This window comes from Eleutherodactylus coqui, chromosome 1, assembly GCF_035609145.1.
Source record: "Eleutherodactylus coqui strain aEleCoq1 chromosome 1, aEleCoq1.hap1, whole genome shotgun sequence".
Lineage (NCBI taxonomy): Eukaryota > Metazoa > Chordata > Amphibia > Anura > Eleutherodactylidae > Eleutherodactylus > Eleutherodactylus coqui.
This window is the reverse complement of record NC_089837.1, coordinates 214,076,589-214,102,465: the sequence shown is the minus strand read 5'-3', so window position 1 is coordinate 214,102,465 and position 25,877 is coordinate 214,076,589. Positions and strand designations below refer to the sequence as shown.

The 25,877-nt window shown below is 44.9% G+C and overlaps 1 protein-coding gene across 1 annotated transcript; it reads left to right on the top strand.

Moving 5' to 3' along the window:
* The first annotated feature begins 9,931 nt into the window (after positions 1 to 9,931).
* Positions 9,932 to 25,035, top strand: SMIM28 (small integral membrane protein 28). The gene is made up of 2 exons (XM_066590813.1): positions 9,932 to 10,042; positions 24,386 to 25,035. The coding sequence occupies exons 1-2, from the start codon at positions 9,932 to 9,934 to the stop codon at positions 24,773 to 24,775; spliced, it is 501 nt and encodes a 166-aa protein (XP_066446910.1). The 3' UTR covers positions 24,776 to 25,035.
* Positions 25,036 to 25,877: the final 842 nt, after the last annotated feature.

Sequence of the window (25,877 nt, the reverse complement as noted above, 5' to 3'; positions counted from 1 at the left end):
CACTGGTAATACAGCATGCTGAGGGGTAGGGGTAGGCCTAGAGGACGTGGACGCGGCCGAGGACGCGTAGGCCCAAGTGAGGGTGTGGGCACAGGCCGAGCTCCTGATCCAGGTGTGTCGCAGCCGACTGCTGCGCGATTAGGAGAGAGGCACGTTTCTGGCGTCCCCACATTCATCGCCCAATTAATGGGTCCACGCGGGAGACCTTTATTAGAAAATGAGCAGTGTGAGCAGGTCCTGTCGTGGATGGCAGAAAGTGCTTCGAGCAAGCTATCATCCACCCACAGTTCTGCGCCGTCCAGTGCTGCAAATCCGAATCCTCTGTCTGCTGCTCCTCCTTCCTCCCAGCCTCCTCACTCCACTACAATGACACATGCTCAGGAGCGGGAACACTCCCAGGAACTGTTCTCGGGCCCCTGCTCAGATTGGGCAGCAGTGGTTCCTCTCCCACCAGAGGAGTTTATCGTCACTGATGCACAACCATTGGAAAGTTCCCGGGGTCCGGGGATGAGGCTGGGGACTTCCGGCAACTGTCTCAAGACCTTTCAGTGGGTGAGGAGGACGATGACGATGAGACACAGTTGTCTTGCAGTGAGGTAGTAGTAAGGGCAGTAAGTCCGAGGGAGGAGCGCACAGAGGATTCGGAGGAAGAGCAGCAGGACGATGAGGTGACTGACCCCACCTGGTGTGCAACGCCTACTCAGGACAGGTCTTCAGAGGGGCAGGCAAGGGCAGCAGCAGGGCAGGTTGCAAGAGGCAGTGCGGTGGCCAGGGGTGGAGGCAGGGCCAGACCAAATAATCCACCAACTGTTTCCCAAAGCGCACCCTCGCGCCATGCCACCCTGCAGAGGCCGAGGTGCTCTAAGGTCTGGCAGTTTTTCACAGAGACGCCTGACGACCGACGAACAGTGGTGTGCAACCTTTGTCGCGCCAAGATCAGCCGGGGAGCCACCACCAACAGCCTCACCACCACCAGCATGCGCAGACATATGATGGCCAAGCACCCCACAAGGTGGGACGAAGGCCGTTCACCGCCTCCGGTTTGCACCGCTGCCTCTCCCCCTGTGCCCCAACCTGCCACTGAGATCCAACCCCCCTCTCAGGACACAGGCACTACCGTCTCCTGGCCTGCACCCACACCCTCACCTGTGCTGTCCTCGGCCCCATCCACCAATGTCTCGCACCGCACAGTCCAGCCGTCGCTAGCGCAAGTGTTGGAGCGCAAGCGCAAGTACGCCGCCACACACCCGCACGCTCAATCGTTAACCATCCACATAGCCAAATTTATCAGCCTTGAGATGATGCCGTATAGGGTTGTGGAAACGGAGGCTTTCAAAGCTATGATGGCGGCGGCGGCCCCGCGCTACTCAGTTCCCAGTCGCCACTACTTTTCCCGATGTGCCGTCCCAGCCCTGCACGACCACGTCTCCCGCAACATTGTACGCGCCCTCACCAATGCGGTTAGTGGCAAGGTCCACTTAACTACGGACACGTGGACAAGCACAGGCGGGCAGGGCCACTACATCTCCCTGACGGCACATTGGGTGAATTTAGTGGAGGCTGGGACAGAGTCAGAGCCTGGGACCGCTCACGTCCTACCCACCCCCAGAATTGCGGGCCCCAGCTCGGTGCTGGTATGTTCGGCGGTGTATGCTTCCTCCACTAAAGCACCCTCCTCCTCCTCCTCAACCTCTGTCTCGCAATCTAGATGTGTCAGCAGCAGCAGGACGTCGCCAGCAGTCTGTGTCGCGCGGCGTGGCAGCACAGCGGTGGGCAAGCGTCAGCAGGCTGTGCTGAAACTACTCAGCTTAGGAGATAGGAGGCACATGGCCCACGAACTGCTGCAGGGTCTGACAGAGCAGACCGACCGTTGGCTTGCGCCGCTGAGCCTCCAACCGGGCATGGTCGTGTGTGACAACGGCCGTAACCTGGTGGCGGCTCTGCAGCTCGGCAGCCTCACGCACGTGCCATGCCTGGCCCACGTCTTTAATTTGGTGGTTCAGAGCTTTCTGAAAAGCTACCCACGCTTGTCAGACCTGCTCGTAAAGGTGCGCCGGCTCTGCGCACATTTCCGCAAGTCCCACACGGACGCTGCCACCCTGCGCACCCTGCGCACCCTGCGCACCCTGCGCACCCTGCAACATCGGTTTAATCTGCCAGTGCACCGACTGCTGTGCGACGTGCCCACACGGTGGAACTCTACGCTCCACATGTTGGCTAGGCTCTATGAGCAGCGTAGAGCTATAGTGGAATACCAACTCCAACATGGGCGGCGCAGTGGGAGTCAGCCTCCTCAATTCTTTTCAGAAGAGTGGGCCTGGTTGGCAGACATCTGCCAGGTCCTTCGAAACTTTGAGCAGTCTACCCAGGTGGTGAGCGGCGATGCTGCAATCATTAGCGTCACCATTCCTCTGCTATGCATCTTGAGAAGTTCCCTGCAAACCATAAAGGCAGCCGCTTTGCGCTCGGAAACAGAGCCGGGGGAAGACAGTATGTCACTGGATAGTCAGAGCACCCTCCTGTCTATATCTCAGCGCGTTCAGGAGGAGGAGGAGGAGCATGAGGAGGATGAGGAGGAGGGGAAAGAGACAGCTTGGCCCACTGCTGACGGTACCCATGCTGCTTGCCTGTCATCATTTCAGCGTGTATGGCCTGAGGAGGAGGAGGAGGATCCTGAAAGTGATCTTCCTAGTGCGGACAGCCATGTGTTGCGTACAGGTACCCTGGCACACATGGCTGACTTCATGTTAGGATGCCTTTCTCGTGACCCTCGCGTTACACGCATTCTGGCCACTACGGATTACTGGGTGTACACACTGCTCGACCCACGCTATAAGGAGAAGCTTCCCACTCTCATTCCCGAAGAGGAAAGGGGTTCGAGAGTGTTGCTATACCATAGGACCCTGGCGGACAAGCTGATGGTAAAATTCCCATCCGACAGCGCTAGTGGCAGAAGGCGCAGTTCCGAGGGCCAGGTAGCAGGGGAGGTGCGGAGATCGAGCAGCATGTACAGCCCAGGCAGTGCAACAGTCTTTAAGGGCCTGGACAGCTTTATGGCTCCCCACCAAGACTGTGTCACCGCTCCCCAGTCAAGGCTGAGTCGGCGGGAGCACTGTAAAAGGATGGTGAGGGAGTACGTAGCCGATCTCCGTGACGCCTCTGCCACCTACAACTACTGGGTGTCGAAGCTGGACACGTGGCCTGAACTAGCGCTGTATGCCCTGGAGGTGCTTGCTTGTCCTGCGGCTAGCGTCTTGTCGGAAAGGGTGTTTAGTGCGGCTGGGGGAATCATCACAGATAAGCGTACCCGCCTGTCAACCGACAGTGCCGACAGGCTAACACTCATCAAGATGAACAAAGCCTGGATTTCCCCAGACTTCTCTTCTCCACCAGCGGACAGCAGTGATACGTAAGCAATACGTAGGCTGCACCCGCGGATGGAAGCTACGTTCTCTCTCACCATCCAAAACGGGGACATTTCTGCTTCATCAATCTGTGTCTAATATTCCTGCTCCTCCTCCTGAAACCTCACGTAATCACGCTGAACGGGCAATTTTTCTTAGGGCCACAAGGCTCACTCATCTAATTTTTCTAAACAATTTTTATATGTTTCAATGCTCTTAAAAGCGTTGAAACTTTAACTTGAACCAATCTTTAGTTAAACTGGGCTGCCTCCAGGCCTAGTTACCACTTAAGCCACATTAACCAAAGCGATTAATGGGTTTCACCTGCCATCTTGGTTGGGCATGGCCAATTTTTACTGAGGTACATTAGTACTGTTGGTACACCAATGTTTTGGGGCCCTCACCTACAGTGTAATCATAGCAATTTGTATGTTCTTCTCCTGCACTCATGGTACACAAGTGTGTGTGGGGTTGGCCTACACTTTAGCTACATAAATGTAACTTCGGCCTTGGCTATACTGCAGCTACTGAAATGGAACTAAGACTGCGCTCCCACTATACTGCTGCTTCGGAATTGTTCCTGGGGCCTGTGTAGGCTGCTACAATGACTTAAATGGAACTAAGACTATGCTCCTCCTATACTGCTGCTTCGGAATTGTTCCTGGGGCCTGTGTAGGCTGCTACTATTATTGAAATGGAACGAAGACTGCGCTCCCACTATACTGCTGCTTCGGAATTGTTACTGGGGCCTGTGTAGGCTGCTACTATTACTGAAATGGAACTAAGACTGTGCTCCCCCTATAATGCTGCTAGTGATATGTTAGTGGGGCCTGTCGCTAATGCTACGGCTGAAATGTTACTAATTCTGGGCTCTGCCTATACCGCTGCTAATGGTATGTCTCTGGGGTGTGGAAACAGAGGCTTCCCAAAGACATGATGGCGGCGAGGCCATTTCCCACCAACGCTGTTACTGTTAAGGTGCATATAACCACGGACACGTGGAGAGGACACGTAGTGCCTCCAAAACATCCCCCGCCACGGCCCACTTAATCCTGGCCACATTCCGAAAACCAACAAAATAAAACCGTGCTACTAGGTCCGCAGTCACCACCACATTCCCACCAACGCGGTTACTGTTAAGGTACATATTACCAGTCTGACTGGGGCATGCAGTGTTGGCCGGAGCCCACCTGCATTAAGCATGACATTACTACCTCAGCTGTGTTGGGCAATGCAATGGGATATTTTTGTGTATCGCCGGTGGGTTCCAGGGAGCCACCCATGCTGTAGGTGCACACGGAGTTTAACCTACATGTGTCCACTTGTAAAGAACCCCAGTCTGACTGGGGCATGCAGTGTGGGCCGAAGCCCACTTGCATTAAGCACAACATTACTACCTCAGCTGTGTTGGGCAATGCAATGGGATATTTCTATGTACCGCCGGTGGCTTCCTGGCACCCACCCATGCTGTGGGTCCACAGGGAATTATAAATGCATCTGTTTCCACTTGTAAAGAACCCTAGTCTGACTGGGGCATGCAGTGTGGGCCGAAGCCCACCTGCATTAAGCACGACATTACTACCTCAGCTGTGTTGGGCAATGCAATGGGATATTTTTGTGTATCGCCGGTGGGTTCCAGGGAGCCACCCATGCTGTCGGTCGACAGGGACTTCACAATAGGGAGTTGTACCTGCCTGTGTCTATGAATTAAAAAACCACGGTCTGACTGGGGCGTGCAGACACCTTGACAGAATGAATAGTGTGTGGCACATAGGTTCCCCATTGCTATGCCCACGTGTGCAGCTCCTGATGGCGGTGGCACAGGATTCTATTTCTCATTGCTTCTGTACAGCATTGTGGGCTATCGCCCCACCCCTTTTAAAGAGGGTCGCTGCCTAGCCGTGCCAACCCTCTGCAGTGTGTGCCTGCGGTTCCTCCTCATGGCAGACGCACTTCTAAATAGACATGAGGGTGGTGTGGCATGAGGGCAGCTGAAGGCTGCGCAGGGACACTTTGTTGTGCGCTGTGGGGGGGAGGGGGGCGGTTGGGCAGCATGTAACCCAGGAGAAGTGGCAGTGGAGTGTCATGCAGGCAGTGATTGTGCTTTGTTGGAGGTAGTGTGGTGCTTAGCAAAGGTATGCCATGCTAATGAGGGCTTTTCAGAAGTAAAAGTCTTTGGGAGGGGGGGGGCACTCTTGCCGCTATTGTGGCTTAATAGTGGGACCTGTGAACTTGAGATGCAGCCCAACATGTAGCCCCTCGCCTGCCCTATCAGTTGCTGTGTCGTTCCCATCACTTTCTTGAATTGCCCAGATTTTCACACAAGGAAACCTTAGCGAGCATCGGCGAAATACAAAAATGCTCGGGTCGCCCATTGACTTCAATGGGGTTCGTTACTCGAAACGAACCCTCGAGCATCGCGAAAAGTTCGTCCCGAGTTATGAGCACCCGAGCATTTTGGTGCTTGCTCATCTCTAGTGACAACCCTTCAGATATTTGTAGACCACTATTAAGTCTCCTCTCAGTCTTCTTTTTTGCAAGCTAAACATTCCCAGATCCTTTAACTGTTCTTAATAGGACAGGATTTGCAGACCGCTCTCCATCTTGGTAACTCTTCTCTGAACTCGCTCCACAATATTGGCTTCTGGCATCATATGCAACATACGGCATTATCTCTCATGTGTTTTATAGTTCATCTGTAGGTTATTGCCTTTGTCTTTATGCAATTATTCTGAAGTCCAGATATACATGGATTTTTCCATTTGGGTATGCCTACTTTTTACGTACTGGTGTCTATTGGTGTTTTACATCTGACAGGTATTGCACCTTGAATAGGTGACATTTTCCCTGGCCTTTTTGTCGATGGGTTAGTGGAATATAATGTTATTGGATCAGAAAAACTAATATTATTGCAGTTTACTGCCCTCAATAGCTGTACATGGCATTATAGAGCAAGTGGCATTGGTGTCCTTCCCAAGTGTTCATGTTTTCACTGACACTAGATTGCAACAGTGAATATCAGCTTACAGTTCCCTGCCCTTATCCGCATGACACAGTGGCAATGGTGAATTGTCTATGTGCTGGCGCATGTGCTGGTAGTGGATCAGAAAGGGGGTTATTAGTTTGTAGTGCCCTGCTTGTATTAGTTCAAAGTGCGCATGTGTTCACAAATTTAATTTCGATATGCTGCCTTGTTGCTGATTAAAGTAGTGGGGGACACCTTTACGGACAGCTGGAGATGTGGTGTTATAGGATTGGCTGTTGTGGTGTTTACACACTCCTTTTTGATTGGTGGTTAGTTTTAACCACTGTGATTGATGAAGATGCCTGTCAATCAGTATAGCCCTGTATGCATTGGTGCATCCAGTAGGTCTTGATCCTTTTACATTTTCAAACCCGCTACATCTGATTAAGTCGGTCATGGAGAAGTATGTTGAGGGGCTTGATATTTTTGTGTCTTTGTTTTTAGCATTTTATGTACTCTGCTCCACTCCATATGCTATGGAATAATTATGACTAATGGCCATTTGACACAGGACAATTATAGTTAAGAATTGTTCAAATTCTTGGGTTCTGAACCTTGTAACTGTTCCTTCATCAGAGAATTGACTAATTTAAAGTGGGGAGACATGTAAGGGGCTCAGATGATGTTTTCCTTGAATTATATAAAGGGCAACCTCTACTGGCCATCATACATCACTGCATTTTGTGTATTTCTCTATGTATGGTTGTGTATTACTTCCATTGGCTGCAGAGAGCAGCTGGGATGTCTGGAGGACTGGGGAGGATAGAGAGGTGCAGGGGCTCGGTGTGTTAGGATAGAAAACATAGGACATTATTCACTTCACTGGTGGTGTTTACACTGAACAATTATTTTTCAAATTCAAACAATCTAGCAATTTGTTTTGAACATCTAAACACACCTTTAGTGAGATTATCCAACGGTTCTATAACAATGGCATGCCTACTATCTAGTAACCTTCTATTGAACCTATCAGCCAAATTGCTTTCTAATAATAAAAAAATAAGACATAGTATACATATACACATATATCTTTGTACACCTGGTGTCCACATTGTACTCTGGTTCCTATGTCGCCTGTCTCTAACTGTCTTCAGAGAGGGCTACAAAAAGATTGTGCCAAGACCGTACATCTAATCACACCACAACTCTAATCATTCGTATATCTGCCTGAAATGTATCCCGAGTTTTGGCGAAAAACAAACTCCTCCTAGGTGTTTTTTGTTTTTTTTTACATTGAGTGTATAATAATCAGATAGCATATCTATAAGAGCATATTTATAACATGATGGCTTAATTACAGTGGCTCAGTTCTATTAACCTCTATATAATGCAGTCACTATATAATTGATACCAGTTCTACACTGTGATAGTGATTACAGTGCAGTTCCCTCCAGTAATCACAAGTGACATCTTATCCGATTGGTGTCATCCAACTTCACTTTTCTCCTCTATCCGGCTATATAGATTTCTTAAAGCTACGACTCATCCCTGTATACTCTACCCATCTCGCTGCTTTCCCTAGTGCCACTTACAGTATCTCCAACAGTAAAAGTGCTCCCTCTTGTGTTCCACAAAGCAATACTTGCACACAGTTATAATTTCCCAGTAGTGACCACCAAAATAAATTGTGCCTCCTTTGTGCCCCCACACTGTAACAACACTCTTTTATACTCCACACAGTAAAATTTCCCCTTTGTGCCCCACAAAGCAATTATGGCCACTTTTTTTCCCCAGCAAAGTACTAATACCCCTAAAGCTGCCTTCACATGGGCGTGAAAATCATGCAAGATTTGTGCGCTGCGAGACAAGGATGATTATTATCCGTTCAGTCACATCCGACCTTTGGTCACTCTATGGATCAATGTTCTCCACGCATTCCTGTCTTTCACTGCTTCTTTCAGTTCGGGGATTGAAATGTTGGTGGTGGCCTTGATTGTATCTAACCATCTTGTTCTTTGCCGTCCTGATCTTCTCTTCCCATCACTGAGTGGCTTGATTGGCTCATCAAGCGCCGGCTGAGATTGGCTGGCTGGCGTTTGATTAGCCAATCGCAGCACTCGCTTTGCTAGAGGCGAGGTATTCAAAGCCTCGTCACCAGGAAGAAGCGCAGCTGTCAGATGGGGAGGATGCAGTTTTCCACAGCGCCGCTGGAGATCTGCCAGAGACCATCGGGAGGCATCGGGACGCCGCGGACCAGGTGACTGTAGATTTTTTGTTAATGCAGTTTAGCTAGGTCTTATTTTTGGGGAATGCCTTATATTTCAAGCCCCCTCTGAAAACTGGAGTAGGTCTTATTATCAGGGTATTATCAGTTGCGCCTCTGGGGGTACAGATGGAGGGGTGTCCCAGCTGAACTTTTGCACATTGGCCCCAGTAAGGAGAACTGGAGTGGCAGCACTGGAGTGATGTGGAATATAACAGGTAAGTACAGCTTTTTTTATTATTTTATACAATCTCCCCCCTGACCCCTTCCCTCCTCAGCTAATTATCATTATTTTTTTTAAGAGCAATTTCTTTAAAGTGACCCACTGGGGCTGGAGAAACAAAGATGGCCCTACAAACTGACATATTAGTATGCATCACTAATCTAAGACACTGACCTGCTTTCACATGAACACTGCTGACCAGTCAGAGCAGCATGTAGTGTCTTAGACTACCAATACATGCTGGGCACAGTGTGTAGCAGGTAGAGAAGTGGTTTGGCCATCTTGGTTTCTCCAAGCATGGAGGGTCATTTTAACATTCAGCATCTTAACATCATATATATGGATTACAGTCATGTAATTGTAGCAAGTGAATAAAGAATTGCAGCAAAGAATGAGTTAAACTCCAGTCTTCCGGCTACACTGTTAGCACTACTAGTGTATGACTCTGGTTTTTGCTGTCTTATCGTAATCATATCTTCCAAATAGCAAAAAGCTCTTATAGGCTAAAAGCTTCCCACAGATTTATCATTAACATCTAAACGCTAATGGTTCTAAATAATTCAGCATGTGACTTCGCCCATGTCCTTGCTGCCTCTGACCTTTGCTGCTCTTCCCTGTGGAGCATTCAGTATATACATCTATGCACTACATACTGGAACTTAAGACTAAAGCATATTTGACCATTTTCAGGGTTAATCTACTGACTTTTTAGCTACAGAAGCTCCATTTACAAGGTTATTTGTGCAGAATCTGACCATGTGCCTGTCAGTTCTCCTTTAATAATCTTAATAATCTTAATGCGGAGTGCTATCCAATCACATCTCTGCCCTTCCCTGATACCTGATGCCAGCTTTCTGGTAATGTAGGCCAGCGTAACAAATCCACAGAGATTGACTTGGGCTGATGGTGTAGTCTAGCAGTGTTTTTTCACTGTTGTTCATAACAGGAATAGAACTTATACCAATGATCATTAGCTCCCAGGCCTCCAGCTGCGTCGAGGAGACGAAGATAGGGATTGTGGGAAAATCATCAATTTGTGGTTTGAAATTTAGGCAACAGCAGCCTCACTAGTCACAATGCGTTGGCTCTTGGATAGTAGCTGGAGTAAATTTGGACATGCAGGACGGGGCACTTATGAGTGGATGACCAGTGAACCTGCAGTACCCTTGGTTGAAACAAAGTTGCAGGTAGGTACTTTATTCACCTACAACTCGAATAACTATGTGTAGAGTTATAAAGTGCAAGACGTTTGCCATAATCCTTGTATTTTCAATCAATTCAGTACTGTTGCCATAAACTTTGCATACTGTTGTATTTTTAAAAGTATTTGGATCATTTATAGCCTTTTAGTATCCATATGTTGCCAACGTAAACTTAAAATGAATGTATTTGTTTACCATCATATTAGATGGCAGTACTTAATAATTCGTGTATCTTCTATATCTACATCTACTGCTTTATGTGAAATAGTAATGAGTCCTCTACCAGGAAAATAAAAAATAAAACCCCATGTAAGAAGTTCTATCACTGCTTTGTCTCAGAGATTACAATGAATTGCTAAACTTGTCAGAAGTGTTAAAAAAGGCAGTACATGTAGGATGATTGCATCCTTGTCAATAAAACATGGATGAGGATAGTGATGACATCATACAGACTTTATGATGTCAATTCATTTCATACATTTCTGAATTAAAAATAGTGAAATTAAAAAAAAACTAGAATATTTTGTCCGGTTCTGTTGAAGTAAACTAAATGCTACAAGAAGCCATGCCGTACCAGCAATAATGAGTATTTGTGCTGACATGAGGTTTTACAAATCAATAGCTGTTAACATGACTAATACTAGCAGCTACTACCACAATTTCATAGACCATAGACACACTCAGCGCTAATGGGTGAAGCAGTCATTTATGACAACAGGGTGTTCATGAGCAAACCTGGCAACCCATGGCCATTGACAATGTACAGTGTCTAATTTACCAAAAGAAGGCTGAAGAGTGAAGAAAACATGGCACTAATGAAATACATCAGAGAGACTGTAGGATAACTGAGGTGAGCAGCCTTATACAGAAATAACATCCACTAATCTATCAGTTCATTTTTGGAACCCGTGCTACGTTTAGTCTAAAATGCCACCATTTTCTAACATATTGTGACGCCCTCATGCAATATCAGTGCTATAGTATCTGTTGTTTTTGGCTCGGTGAAGTCACCTTTTGTATTTTACTTCTTTTTACATAAAAACATTCCGAAATGTTTCCTATTTCTAACACTGTAGGGTATAATCCACACCATTAATTATCATTAGCTTTGCTGTAAGCTTAAATTACTGTGAAATATACCACCACATAGCAATATATTACATTGATCTAATAATGATGTCAAATTACCGCACTTTACAATCGTGGGAATGCATCAAAATGATAAATGTTAGACTGCAGACCCATAAAAGGAGTAATGCCCATAAACCATTAGAGCGAACTAGCCTAGAGTACTGGAAAACACACTAAATTGTGCTAAAAAGATCTAATACAATCATGCATAAGACTCACAGCACACAGTTTTATAATCCGTTTGGCCTATAGCAGCATATACAAACACTTTAACCCTTTATGCTGTTATATCACCCATGTGCATTACAATGCATTATTAAATATAACCATAGCACATATGTATTGCAATGCATCATCACTAGTAGCATTAGAATTCATTATTATACAACATCGCTACCTCTGCATATTGTAGTGCATTATGATATAACGCCATCATCCTTGCACAATGTAATGCATATATCATATAGCATCTTAATTGCTATGCATTATAATAGATTATTATATAGCACAGATATCCCTGGAGACTAGCATTCATTATTAAATAGCATTGTCACTCCTGTATATTGTAATGCATTATTATATAGCAATTTAATATATACTGTGTATTATATAGCACCATTACCTCTATGCATTGTACCTTATTACATAGGACAATTACCCTTGGGCGCTACAGTGCAGTATTATATATCATCATGACTCCAATGCATTGTACATCATTATTATACGGTATAATAACCCTCTGACTTCTAGGTAAATGCAAACTGATAGTCTTAGACTTGATAAAGGATGAAAATAAGCAGCAAGATATAAACATGGGTTTAAAAGCAGACAAATATAAGCCACAAAATCCAATTCAATGTAACTGCTGCCAAATGTTGTCTCTGTGTCTGTAATAACGATCAATAGTTATGTTCTATCTGCACAAATGAAAAGGCAAAGGCCTCGCAATCCGATCATTGGGATGTTACTTTGCTGAACCGGTTACGAGGAGAAAATCACGTAGGCAATGTACAAGTCGCCAGGGATTGTGCAGACGTCTCCATTCACCTTCCTGCTGGAGGAAGCTCCCTTCAGTGATATGGATTCACATTGAATGGAAAAATAGTAGTTCTATCATCTGTAATCTCATATGGTGCAGCATTATTACCCTGTTTCCCTGAAAATAAGACATACCCTGAAAATAAGACATAGCATGATTTTCCAGAATTTCTGAGGATGCAAAATGATTTTTCAGGCTTTTTGAGGATGCTTGAAATATAAGCCCTTCTCCAAAATTAAGCCCTGCTAACAGTTAATTAAAAAAGTCAATTTAAATAGTGTCCAGGCAGCTTTACATGTAAAAAAGTTAAACCTTTTTGAACAAAAATTAATATAAGAAACTGTCTTATTTTCGGGGAACTATTCTGGTTGTATTAGTATTAGTGTTACCAGTTGATCGTGTTTGCATGTAGCAGCACATGCCTCACAGGTTCCCCATAGCCATGGAACACAACAGTACAGACATCCTTGTATTCCATATTCTACTTACCGGAACATATTGATAAATGGTCCCCATGGTTTTGGGGGGTTTTGGTGAACCCACTGATCTATCTTTATTTATTTGGGGCTCCAACAGACTGAAGCACAAGTTGAATTCTTAACAAAGAAAAAAGGAGGCGTACCTGATTTTTTCCTATATCCCTTCTTTGGTCAACTGAGATATATCTCAATCTAAGTGTTACTACTTAACCTAAGCTACATTCCCCTCTACGCAATGCTGAACACCACCTAGCCCATTTCTTAAATTTACAAACACTATCGCCACTCTTGGAGCCACAGGAAATAAATCTGCACCCTCTTCTCACTCTTCAATTTTGGATTGACCTCAATGCACACTGTCTATATATGCCATGTGCTGAATCCCGAAGGTACACTCATCTCTATAAAGACAGTTAGTCCCAGAACCCACAGCAGGCTTCATTTCACTGACCCCAGCTTAGAGATGCTCTCAGTAGTCTATCTGCCCCCTCCCATTCCTTGTCTACACCCATGTACCCACTGATTGACATCCTTCAATAGAATCCAACGGTCACTACGATTTTCTTTTTGAATGGCTGCAAACATGGTGTAACAATAATAAAAAAACGCTAATTATCTGTTCATTCACTTGATGTTTCAATGCTGTAGTTCCTGCTGGCCTCCCAGTCTTTCTTTAAAATTGGCTTCCACCTGACTGCTGTACTCCTGGCATCACTCCTCAAATGCTGGGAGCCATGATGCCAGGAGTACAGCGCATGACCATCGCAGACACTGATTGGCTGCAGCGGTCAGGTGGGTACAAACAAAGAGTTGGAGGCCAGTGTTAACTACAGAGCTTGATCACTGGGAGAAAAACAGGTAAGTAATGCTTCTTTTATAGTTTTACCACATTTACAGCCTTTCAAAAAAAAAATGTTGAATTACTCTTTAAATTTTAAGGTCTTAGAGGCCTAACATCTATTATATAGACACATCTGGTGTCTATGAAAACTACACAATCTGAACTGCCTATTCTATCCGAATGGAGAGAAATAATAACCACATTGACCACAGAAGACTAGAGTGAATCAACATAGGTATCCCTCGCTGCAAATAATACATTTATTTGATTAGACTGTATAATTGCATCAATCCATTAATGGCTGTGGGCAAATACTTATAAATGTGATCTCATGACATAACTCCAGATTACTTCATATGGGTAGATCCACATTCACCAAGTGTTACAGATGCCCATTCAGTGGGCACATTTTGAGTACCTAAGAGTTGCAAAAAAAAGTAAGTGACCCCTTACCTAACTACCTAATGCACACTATGCACTGCTCTCTGACTGGGCAGCACTGATCATGTAAGCATCTCTAGAAAATCATAGAGTAGACATAGTGCATTGGTGGTTTAACACTATGGATGGATGAAGATAGGACCTGCTACTGGTGGATTGGAAGGCTGACAAAGAAGAGCAACGTTAGGTAATATAACAACCAACCTGAATAGAATTTTGTCCCAAAACCAGAGAATGCAATGATTTTTTTTGTATCATCATCTCTACATTTCAAAAGGTATACGTTTTTTATTTTTCAATTGACATAGGCGATCTGTATTTTTTTATTGGTATTTGTATTGTATAAATTTTATTAATTTTTTTGGAGGGAGCAGGGAGTAAGAACACATTAATTCTGCCTTTTTTTTCAGCTTTTTTTTTTACGGCATTCACTATGTGGTATAAATAACAACTTTTTTTCTGCAGGTCAGTGTGGCTATGACGATACTAAAATTAACATTTAGGTTTTTTCACTTTTGCACGATAAAAAAACATTTTTCTGGAAAATAACTGGTTTTTGACATTGCTGTATTCAAAGACCCATACCTTTTTGTTTTTTAGTAGATGGAACTGTGTAAGGGCCTGCGTTTTTGCATGACAAGTTATAGGTTTTAGGCTATATGAACACAGATGATTTAAAATTTGCGCCCAAGATTCTCGGGTGCATCTTGCATCGATCAACACATGAACACCTGGTTGATGTGCTGTCAGATGCTAGGGACATTACACATTTGCATCTACTAGTTAGACAAAAATAGCACATGCTGGTGATGAATGGTTAAAAAAAATGGTTTAATTGGACACAAAGATTGTTTGTGTGAGTATACCCTTAGGGTGGCTTCACACGAGCGTGTGCATATGCCGTACATAGGTGCACACCCACGTACATGCACAAACACCCATGAATGCAGGTACGCGCATTGCTTTCAATGAAGCTGCGGCTGCTGCCAGTGGCTCCATTGAAGGCAATGGTCTGCCGACACCCCTTAAAGGGGTTGTCTCGCGCCGAAACGTTTTTTTTTTTTTCCATAGGCCCCCCGTTCGGCGCAGGACAACCCCAAGGGATGTGTTAAAAAAATTTTTTTATTACTTACCCGAATCCCCGCTCTGCGATGTTTTCCTTCTCCCTACTTCTTCCTTCACCAAGATGGCCGCCGGGATCTTCACCCACGATGCACCGCGGGTCTTCTTCCATGGTGCACCGTGGGCTCTGTGCAGTCCATTGCCGATTCCAGCCTCCTGATTGGCTGGAATCGGCACACGTGACGGGGCGGAGCTACGATGACCAGCTCTCCGGCACGAGCGGCCCCATTCACCAGGAAAAAGACCGCACAGCGCAAGCGCGTCTAAAAAAGCAAGAAGCCAGCGAAATTAGACAGAGCCATGGAGACGTGGACGCTAGCAATGGAGCAGGTAAGTGAATAACTTCTGTATGGCTCATATTTAATGCACGATGTACATTACAAAGTGCATTAATATGGCCATACAGAAGTGTATAACCCCACTTGCTGCCGCGAGACAACCCCTTTAATTGTTTTTCAGGGAAGAGCCTGTCATTCATTCAGCGAGAGCTGCCAGTGATTGGCTGAGCGCCTCAGCCAATCACAAGCAGCTCTTTCAGCAGGTGGGGATTTTAATTCCCCTCCTGCTGAAAGAACTGCATTGCAGAGTTGGGGACAGCGCAGAGAGGACGAGGCTGAGCCCCGGCAGCTGAAGAAAGGTGAGTATGTGGTTTTTATTATTTTTAACACTACTTTGCCTTGTTTTTCAGGGAAGGGCTTATATTTAAAGCCCGTCCCTGAAAAACAATTACAGGGTGCTGGCAGCTGGATCCCCTACTGCAGCTGTCATCTGTGACAGCTGCGGTAGGGAATTCTTTATTCCCTGCGAAAATTTAGAATTCCTTTGCCACAGCTGTCACAAATTTGACAGGTGCAGCAGGAAATTCTTTATTCCCCGCGGGGGACAAGGCAGCGGTGACAGGTAAGTATATATATATATATATATATATATACATTTTTTTTTTTTTAACACTAAAATGGTTGTTTTTCAGAGAAGAGCTTATATTTAAAGCTCTTCCCTGAAAAACAACTAAGGGGTGCCAGCAGACCATTGACTTCAATGGAGCCGCCGGCAGCGGCCTCAGCTCCATTGAAGGCAATGCGTGCATTTCCTATGGTGCACGCATGTCCTATCTTTACAGGCACGCACCTGTAAAACACGGACATGTGCACACACCATAGGGAATGCATTGCTTGTAATAGATGCGTGTTTTTGGGCGTGCGTTTTGACGCACAAAAACATGCCCGTGTGAAGCTACCCTTATTGTTATCATTTTGAGGTATATAGTATAACATTTTTTGATGACTTTTATTGCATTTTTTCAGAGCAGCAGAAAGAGGTAATAACAATCAAACTACATTTTATTTGTAATCAATCCAGGAATCTAAGTAATTTGGAAGGATTTACTTACTTTTTTTTGCAACTGTGTATGGAACTGGTCTTACAGTTGACCTTACTGGAATTATTGGAAAACCTGTCCCCTTTACTCCAGAGGTTTGTTCACTAGGCCTCTTTAGGGCTCGGTCAGATGAGCGTGGGTTACGCGCTGCTAAGCAACGTGTAAACCATGCTGCTGACATGCAGGGAATTCTGAGCGTGAATGAGCTGCCCCTAGCTCCGCGGAGCAACCCATTCACACGTCCGTGGTGCAGGCTGCATCCTGTCGTGGCTCCCAGAACGCACCACAGAGCTGACAGGTGAGTCAGCACTCGCTGTCCGTTCTTTTTTAGAAGTGCAGATACTGTGGGCGCTTCCATAGCAACATTGGATATTTCTGATGTTGTAAAACATGCTCGTCTGACCGAGCCCTTAGAGAGAAAGATTGGTCCCACTAAGTAAATATCTTTCTTCAGGAAGCATTTTTTACGGTTCCAAAGACAATTTCCATTCAATGGATGGCTGAGATATCCCATCACTATCCCAGTGGAGAATCCTGGTCATTGGGCCCTACCAAATTTCTCTATCTATAAGGACCATGATGCTCGTCGCTTTGGCCATTTTCAATACTTACAGATTCTACAACATGCAGCTAACTTGTAAAGCATCAGTTTCACATTTTTAGACTTTAAATGTGCTATTTTCCTACCTGTTTATTAATTTTTGCACACTGTGTAATTCATAATTGCACATTTCTTATTTTTTTTAAAGCTTTATTAATTATATGTACATATTCCTCAATAAAATGAGTTAAAAGGGAAAAAAAGCTGTGTGTCTCCTGATGATTCTATGACAGATTTCTGAATGAAATGTAAGTTTGTAATTAGGGACTTTATGGCTTCCTATTACAAGTAGCGGGCTCTGGATGGGGTCACCCTTGTTCTGGCAGTTAGCCTGTTCATTAAATAGGCACTTTGGGGTAGAATTGGATGTAACAGGGACAATGTGTGCCCTCCCACCCATGGACTACAAGCGAGAACGGAATTCCTGGTCACATTATGGTTTTCAGGACCGTCCTTCCATGTTGTATTACTTACTGCTGGATAGTGTATGACATTTTCGTATAATTATATATGCTTAGGTCCATACGACAATCAGTTTTGCGATTGATCATTGCTGTATATTCTGTTTTTTGGCTATCATATGTGTTTAGTTTTTAGTGACATGGATAAAAATGTTACCTATGATTGAGATTTGGTTTAACCCACTTTCTTCATGGATATATTGCATTCTGAGCCCAAACCTAATCATCAGCCATCCTGAGACTAGACAGCTCTTGATAGCGCAACAAGCATCTGGCCACGTTTGCATGTCACACACAGAGGGCTGATGTTGTATTTATTAATGAGTATTGTGAATCTTTAAGTCTTTTTTTCTATTGCAGCTAGGTCTGTTATCCTATCCCACCACAGCCTTTGCCATACACTGATACCCACAGTTGGGTCCCCTTACAAAATAACCTTTATTGATATGTAGCAAAATATATTACAGCAGCAATGAATTAAAAAATCAGAGTCTCCATATAGTGTGATTGTGTGTGATACATTACACTAAACCAGTCTAAGGGCTCTTTCACAAGGGCGTCAGCGTTTTTAGGTTTTCCCACCAGTGAAGTAAAAACACGTGAATGGGCGCACAAATATAACGTTTGTGGGCCTGTATAGACGTTCTGAGCCCAGCGCATATACGCCGAGCCCACAATGCCGTCTGGCGGGGTAAGACAGTTTAGCTCTGCTAAGCTATCTTCTCCTTCCCGGCTCTCTACAAGGCGAGGGGGCAGGACGGGGACGGGAGCTAGTGTTCTGAGCTCCCGCTCCCTCGCATTGCAAGCAGCCGGCAAGGGGCAGATAGCAGGAGAGAAGGAGGGGGGAGTTTAGCAGTCATGCTGCTAAACTCCCTCCCACCTTCCTTCTACGCCCACTGTCATTGGCTTCCATAGAAGTCTATGCAGCGGCCGACGTATTCCGGCCAGGACTATCTTTCCTGCCCAGCATAAAAGTGCCCGGTGCTATATTGACCGGCCAGGCATTTTACGCCGCGGGAATACGCCCGTGTAATCTGATAAATTGGAATCCAATGCATCAAATGGTAGTGCATATCGGCCGGCCATGAAAACGGCGGCCAATATACGCTCGTGGGAATAAGCCCAAAGGGAGACCCTATCCTGCCTTGCTGATAATGCACAAAACTGATGACGCCAGAGTTCTGGTGAAACATATTTGGGGAGCTGGTCTTTTAGCACAGAGGCTCATGTAGTCTATCCTGCCAAGCTTATTTCAGGCTTAGTTGACCAGATGGCATTCTATCATACATGCTGTCAGTTCATACAGGGATTCAATCACTTGAATCTAAATCTCTCGTGATCGATTGTATGGTAGCGCGCCCCATTTGCAGCAGGTGTTACAGTCTTGACCCTGAGTTTTGTGTGATACTGGTGCATCTTGTCTCCACCAGAAATATGGATGGAGACCTGCAGAGTGACAGGTAATGTCTTGTTAATGCTCTGTAACGCCCTCCTCAGCTCCCACATCCCCCTGTGACATCGCCCTGGCGGACTTCCATCTGCATTTGCTTCCCCCCCGGTGCCGGCGATTTCCATCTGCGCTTGCTTGCCCCCCGCACCGCGCTAATACCTCTCCTCCCCTCCCATTCCCCCTGCAGCCGCTGCAGCCAGGCACGCTGTCACTCTCCTCCCCTCTGCCGCGCCATTCACCGCAGCTTCTCCGCCGTTGCCTACGCAGCTTCTCCCCACTGGCTGGGAGAGAGGGGACATGTGTGAGCTGACAGGGCCATGTCACAACAGGATGCGGGAGCTGAGACTGCATACTCCGTCCTCTCCTGTGGCTCTCGCCAGCAGGTGCTGACGATTTCCATCTGCGCTTGCTTGCCCCCCGCACTGCACTAATACCTCTCCTCCACTCCCATTCCCCCTGCAGCCGCTGCAGCCGGGCACACTGTCACTCTCCTCCCCTCTGCCGCGCCATTCACCGCAGCTTCTCCACCATTGGCTCCGCAGCTTCTCCCCACTGGCTGGGAGAGAGGGGACATGTGTGAGCTTACAGGGCCATGTCACAACGGGATTCGGGAGCTGAGGCTGCATACTCTGTCCTCTCCTGTGGCTCTCGCCAGCAGCTGCATACTCCGTCCTTCGCTGTCAGTGTCTGTGCTCACAGCAGCAGGGACCCCAGTGAACATAGTTACAGCGGGGCCACCTGCTGATGCTGCTGTGTTGGTGGGGAGGGGGACATGGATGCTGAGAGCGGGGAGTTCAGCTGGGAGATGTGTGACCTGGGCAAGGGGTATGGGTGGTGCATGTGGGGAGGTATGTGTGCGCCAGCCAATCCCCAGCTCTGGCCATCACCTCGGCATATCCTCTAACTTAGGACTCCCAACCCATGTCTCCATCCATATTTCTGGTGGAGACAAGATGCACCAGTACCATTTTGTCTATTATCAGCAAGGCAGGATAGTGTCTCTCTTAGATGGGTTTTGTCTAATTTTACTACATATGAATAAAGGTTACTTTTTAAGGTGACCCAACTGTGGGTTTCAGCTTATGGCAAAGGCTGTGGTGGGATTGTTAACAATTGTTCCCTAGTAGGCCCTTGAGGCCCCCCAATTTTTTTTCACTCAGGCCTGTTATCCTGGCAGTACAGATAGTACTGCAGTCAGTGGCCCAGCTTAATGAGTGCAAAACAAGTGGCCCACTCAGTAACTGGTCACCTGCCAACCACGAATTCTTGCATTGGGCCTTGATATTTGGTATGGGTCAGAAAAGGTGCATAAAGGTAATATGATTCCCTCATCAATTTCTTTGTATTACTATAGTACATAGGCATACTGTCAGAGGTCGCAATGGCGACTGGACCCCTGTGCTGAGGGGGCCCCAGAGGCAGCCCTTCGCCATATACATATGCACATTCAGTGCATTACTGGCTGGTCGCACTGTCGGCCGCACCGCACAGATCACGCGGCCGGCAGTGCTGTCAGACAGAGAGGAAGCAGAGAAGAGGAGGAGGGAGGCAGCCACATGGTGGGCACTGAGTTGAGTGGGATGATGTCATCCTGTACACAGTTTACAGCGGCTGCGGCTGCTTGCTCTGCTGCTCTCCTCACACGGTGAAATGGTCTGGGCCCCAGGGTATGTATCTGTCTATCTGCCTGTCTAGCTATCTCTCTCATGTCTGTCTATCTATCTCATGTCTATCTCTCTCTCTCATATCTATCTATCTATCTATCTATCTATCTATCTATCTATCTATCTATCTATCTCTAGTATAAGTTATACATCTCCCTGTATATAATTGCACACTTTAAACACAATTAAAAAATGCATCAAAAACACATGCAGTGTATACAAGTTTTTTTTAAACTTGTGTGGCCTTTGAATACCACATGCAGTTTTTTTTAATTGTTGTGGTTCAAAAAGTACAACAAAAAACATTAATAGACTCTAAGATCACTCTCACACGTGTTCAAAAAATGAAGCTCGACATCCTGGCAATTTTTCCGCAATTTCGAGCGGCAGTTTTGAACGCATGGTACAGCGATTTTTAATGCACCCCATCATTGTGAGGGTGCATTGGGTGAGTTGGTGTGTTAAAAAAATGCAAGAACGCAAAAATAGAACGAACAGCTCTCGAAAATTGCGGAGTTAGAGACACTGCATTTGAGCGCAGGTCACGAAATGAGCCATGTTTGTAAAGATTACACCAAGGGGCTAGTTCATGCATGTAAATTTATTTTGCAGCTGTATGCAGCATGGGTACGTAGCTGTGGGTGCCCGAGCTGAACTTTTGCACCCGGAACCCTGAGCCTTTAGTTACACCCCTCCTATAGTGGCTGTACAGGGAAGGGAACTAATACAATCTTTATACTACATTATCATCATGTGGTTCTACCCCGTCCAATATCTCAACCACCCAGCGAATGTATAATGTGAGTTAAGTAATGGAGTATAGGAGATGTGGGACAGATTAAAGAAGGATCATTTAATTCAGGCACAAATATTTTGGATGGTGACTGGAAATTAAGTTTTCTATAGAAGTCTTTTGAGTGGCTTCTAAGGCTGCTTTGTTTAAAAAAAATTTTGGTGGAAAAATTGGTGGAAACACAGTATGTGTTCCAGCTCTTTGATGTGGTACTGCAGCTTTGTATATTTGGACTTCAAGTGATTATTTCAGATTTTGCCAGTTGTTTCATTTAAAGTCTAGTCACACAGCTACCACTAACATTTACCTTCTTACTTGTCAATCTCGAGATCTCCAGCCAACTTTCTTCAGCAACAGCCTGCTCTGTGTTTTCTCCTGATCACTAGTAGTCATCACAGGATTAACAATCATGGTCACAGTCGGTATGACCCCATCCAGAGGGGAAGAGGACATGCCCGAATACCAGGATGAGTGCCACCTTTCAACTGGATTTGTGCTCTCAGGATGCAGATCCAGTTAAAAAAACAAAGTGTGTGCAGTAGAGCTATCAGTTCCCTGCCTCAGCACGAACATTTTCTGGGATTTAGGAGCTGTTCGGCATCTGGCTCAGGTGACTCAATGAAGCCATTGCATTGTGCTACCTGCAGAGGAAGAGGATCAGGTTCTCATTGTGGGAGTGGGTGCTAAATGAGTTTGTTTTTATTTTAATTGGCACAAAGGGGTACTATTACTATTTGGGGGCCTTTGCTACTATATGATCAACATACATAATAACATAGTATGCAAGGCTGAAAAAAGTCAAATGTCTATCCAGCTCAGCCTGTTTCCACCCCCTTGTTGACCCATAGAAAGCAAAAAAACAATGAGGCAGAAGCCATTTACTCCATGAAGGTACCACTAGGCCACTATTGCTATGCAGGGGCACTATTACTGCAGCAGGGCACTATTGGGGGCATTATTGCTATATTGGGGCACCAAGGGGGCACTATTACTGCATGGGAGCACAATGGGGTAGACTTAATATATGGGGGCATTTATATATTTATAGTGGCATGATTACTGTATGGAGGCACTCACTGTGACCAGTGACCAGAGGGGGCACTATTACTATATAGAGACACAAAGGATTACTATTACTGAGTGGAGCCTAAAGGAGACACTATTCCTGTTTGAGAGGCACTGCTATTCTATGGCATCACAAAGAGGGTACTGTGTGAAGCCAAAAGGAGGCACTATTACTTTTTAGATCACAAATAGAGCATTATTACCATCTAGGGCAATATGGATGGAGTGCTTGTATAAAGGTGCAAAAAGGTGGGGATGTGTTGGAAAAGTATGGAGCCAAAGATGCCTGTGTGTTAAATTCTGCAAAGGTTGTGGCTGGAAGAAGGCATCATGGTGGTCCAGACCAGAGGAAGAAGAAAGCCACTGTTACCTGTGCCCTCAACTAACAAGCAGGGGAATGCTTGGTTGAAAACTCATCATTGAGCAGAGCTTGAATGGGTCCAAAATTGGGCAACTAAAGTAATAAATGGAATGGGAAGACTACAGTATCCAGAGAGAATATGAAAATTAAGGTGATTAAGTTTAGCAAAAACATGGGTGAAGAGTGACCTAATAACTATTAATAAATAGAGCAGGGGCCAATACATAGATATCTCTCATGATCTATTTATACCCATGCATACTTTAAATTTAGGTCTATTGTCATTCACTCTATCCTTCTATCTGTCCCAAGCCTTTTAATAACACCATATTGCCTGGTATCCTACTTTCCCTGAATTAATATGAAGGCTTAGGCCCAAAGAGAGGTGTCTCTTAGTGTTAGGAAGTGTCTGAAAACAATGGTCACATTGCTGTGGCAGATGGGCCTACATGTTTTGATCAAAATATGTGCTAAGAAGCTTGCTTTTTTGGCATTTTTATGTGATATATATATATATATGCCACATATATATACAGTTATGTGGTTCTATTCAGATATGTGTGTGATTGCTGTTACCATATGTTTTTGCTTGTACTTTATACCCAGGACTGTGACTGTAACAAGAGGGAATTCTCTATATCTAAAAGAAAGTGGGTTTCTACACCAACATAGAAGGGGGTTCTCCACTGTAAAAGCAGTGAGACTATAGAACTCTCTGCCTGAGGACGTGGTGATGGTAAACTTGCTAGAAGAGTTGAAGAGGGGCCTGGATGCTTTTTTTGAGTGTCACAATATTACATGTTATAGTTACTAACTTACTGCAGAAGGGTTGTAGAGCCAGGGATTTATTCTGATTACCAAATTTGGACTCTGTGAAGAATTTTTGGCTGTAAGATCTGGAATATTGCCTTCAATTTGCTTAATGTTTACAAACTACTTTACTAATCACAAGCTTTTCATGTCCTTAACTCACAGATGAAAGTGGTTATAGTGGAGTGAATACTCATTCAAAACTTTGCTATAGCACCCCATGGCTATTAATGACTTTGACCACTGGCATGTAGAAATGCAGCAGAAAAGTGGCTGCATTATGCATCATATGCCACGGATAAATTCTCTGCTTTGCTCTTATACTAATCTTGATAAATTCTGTCCAATGTGTGTCATTTTGACCTAATCATAAATATACTGCAAAGTATCATATGCACAACCCTATTGTTAATGCATTACCAATAAAACATGATGTAGACACCCAGCTGATGATTGTTTATCTCTGCAACCTATGCCACCCTTTTTCTCATTATCCTATTGACAGTACCCATACCAACACACTACTATACTCTAAAGCCAATGTAGTAGATTGTATTGACACTGTTGTGTGGCACAATTGTGCCATGCAGTGTAAAATCTCCATGCCTCCCTTATATTGATTGATGTGTTGTGTCTCAGAATGCCCATAACTAGGGGAAAAAATCTTTACTGTTTCTTCTTTCCTCTTTCAGACCAAGCACCACAATCATATAAGTTCTACCAAAGAAGACCTACAACCATTCTTATGCATCATACTCCCTACAACAGCATTGCTGGTAATAGGGTTCTGTGTACTTTTCCTTTATCGGAAGTGCCGACGTAAAATTCCACAAGGCCAAATCTTTGCTATAAGTCTCCAGGAGAATCTTCCAGACAGAGAAATGGACTTCTTCCCTACATTACCTTGGAGTACCGAGCCTTTTCAGTACTGTACACTGGTACCAGATGCCTCTTTTCTAACTATATGCTTGCCTCCCCCATATGAAGAGGCAATCCTAAAGGCATCAAGTGATTCTTGTATTAGTATCTACCAGGATCCAGTGCCTCCATATGAAGAAAGAGCACGCAGGTCAAGCAAATAATATTAAGACTTCAGAATGTACTTAAGATTTTGCAACTGGACTTCGGCTGGACCTTGAAGTCCAAGGACAAAATGATTATGTAGTAGCTTCCAATGTAAGGGCTTTTTACAACATAGATTGCACAAACTGCACAAGTATAATGTATTTATAATGTCTAAAGATGATACAACATTCAGAATTTCAGGCTGCAATGGTTATGATAGCCACAACAATGACAACTATACTAACTCTGCATATATAGATGCTCTAAAGCTCTGGTACACACCTAAAATAAAGGGCTGTCTGATGTGAACAACCCTGTGACTGCAAGTCATTTGAGAAGCTGATCATGTATGGAACCCTTACTGTCATTAACCAGATGCACAGCTGTGTAAGGGTGTATCTGCATTCATGGACAGCGTCCATTAATTCAAAGGATGATTTAAATGAACATTGCATGCTTATCAGAGTGGGTAGAGAGCTATGAACTGCCTGGCTCTTCTTAAGGTGGTTGTACCATGAAGAATATTGTTTAAAAGTCATTCCAGCCTATAATTATAAACATTTTTGTATTTATGGTTATCAAAAATGTTTCTATCCCCAGATATTCTTGGACTAATCTTAGAATAGCGCCACCTGCTGCTTCTATTGAAGTGCTTTTCTGTGTCCAGTCTACCTCAGTAAATGCTTCACATCTACTCAGTCTTGCTTCTTGCAGTAATGCTGTCTCACTCTCTTATCACTTGCTCATCAGCTTCTGTAACATCAGAGAAGACACATCAACTTCAAAAGCAGACACTCACCACACCAGGGACCCCTCTACATACCCAGTGGAGTATAGAGGAATGAAACTGAGCATGTGTGACCACCTTGGGACAATTACTGAGGTGGACACAGAGTAGAAACAGCATTAGTCCCGGAATATCTGGACATATAGACACCTTTTAAGCAGTTCTTAACTGAAGACGTGTTGTCTATCCCAACAAAACACTTGAAAGTGCATCTACCTGTCATTTACAGACATCTATAAGATAGACCCAGTAAATTGTATGTGGATCCACTTAACATCACCTTTACAACAGTTACGTGGCTGTGTTATGCTCTGATAGATCCACTAATCATT

Bases quoted from the DNA above. Each gene is read 5' to 3' on its own strand.
- SMIM28 (XM_066590813.1), top strand. From the start codon at position 9,932: ATGCGTTGGCTCTTGGATAGTAGCTGGAGTAAATTTGGACATGCAGGA. The intron at 10,043-24,385 runs GTAGGTACTTTA...TTCCTCTTTCAG, and splicing joins TGGTTGAAACAAAGTTGCAG to ACCAAGCACCACAATCATAT.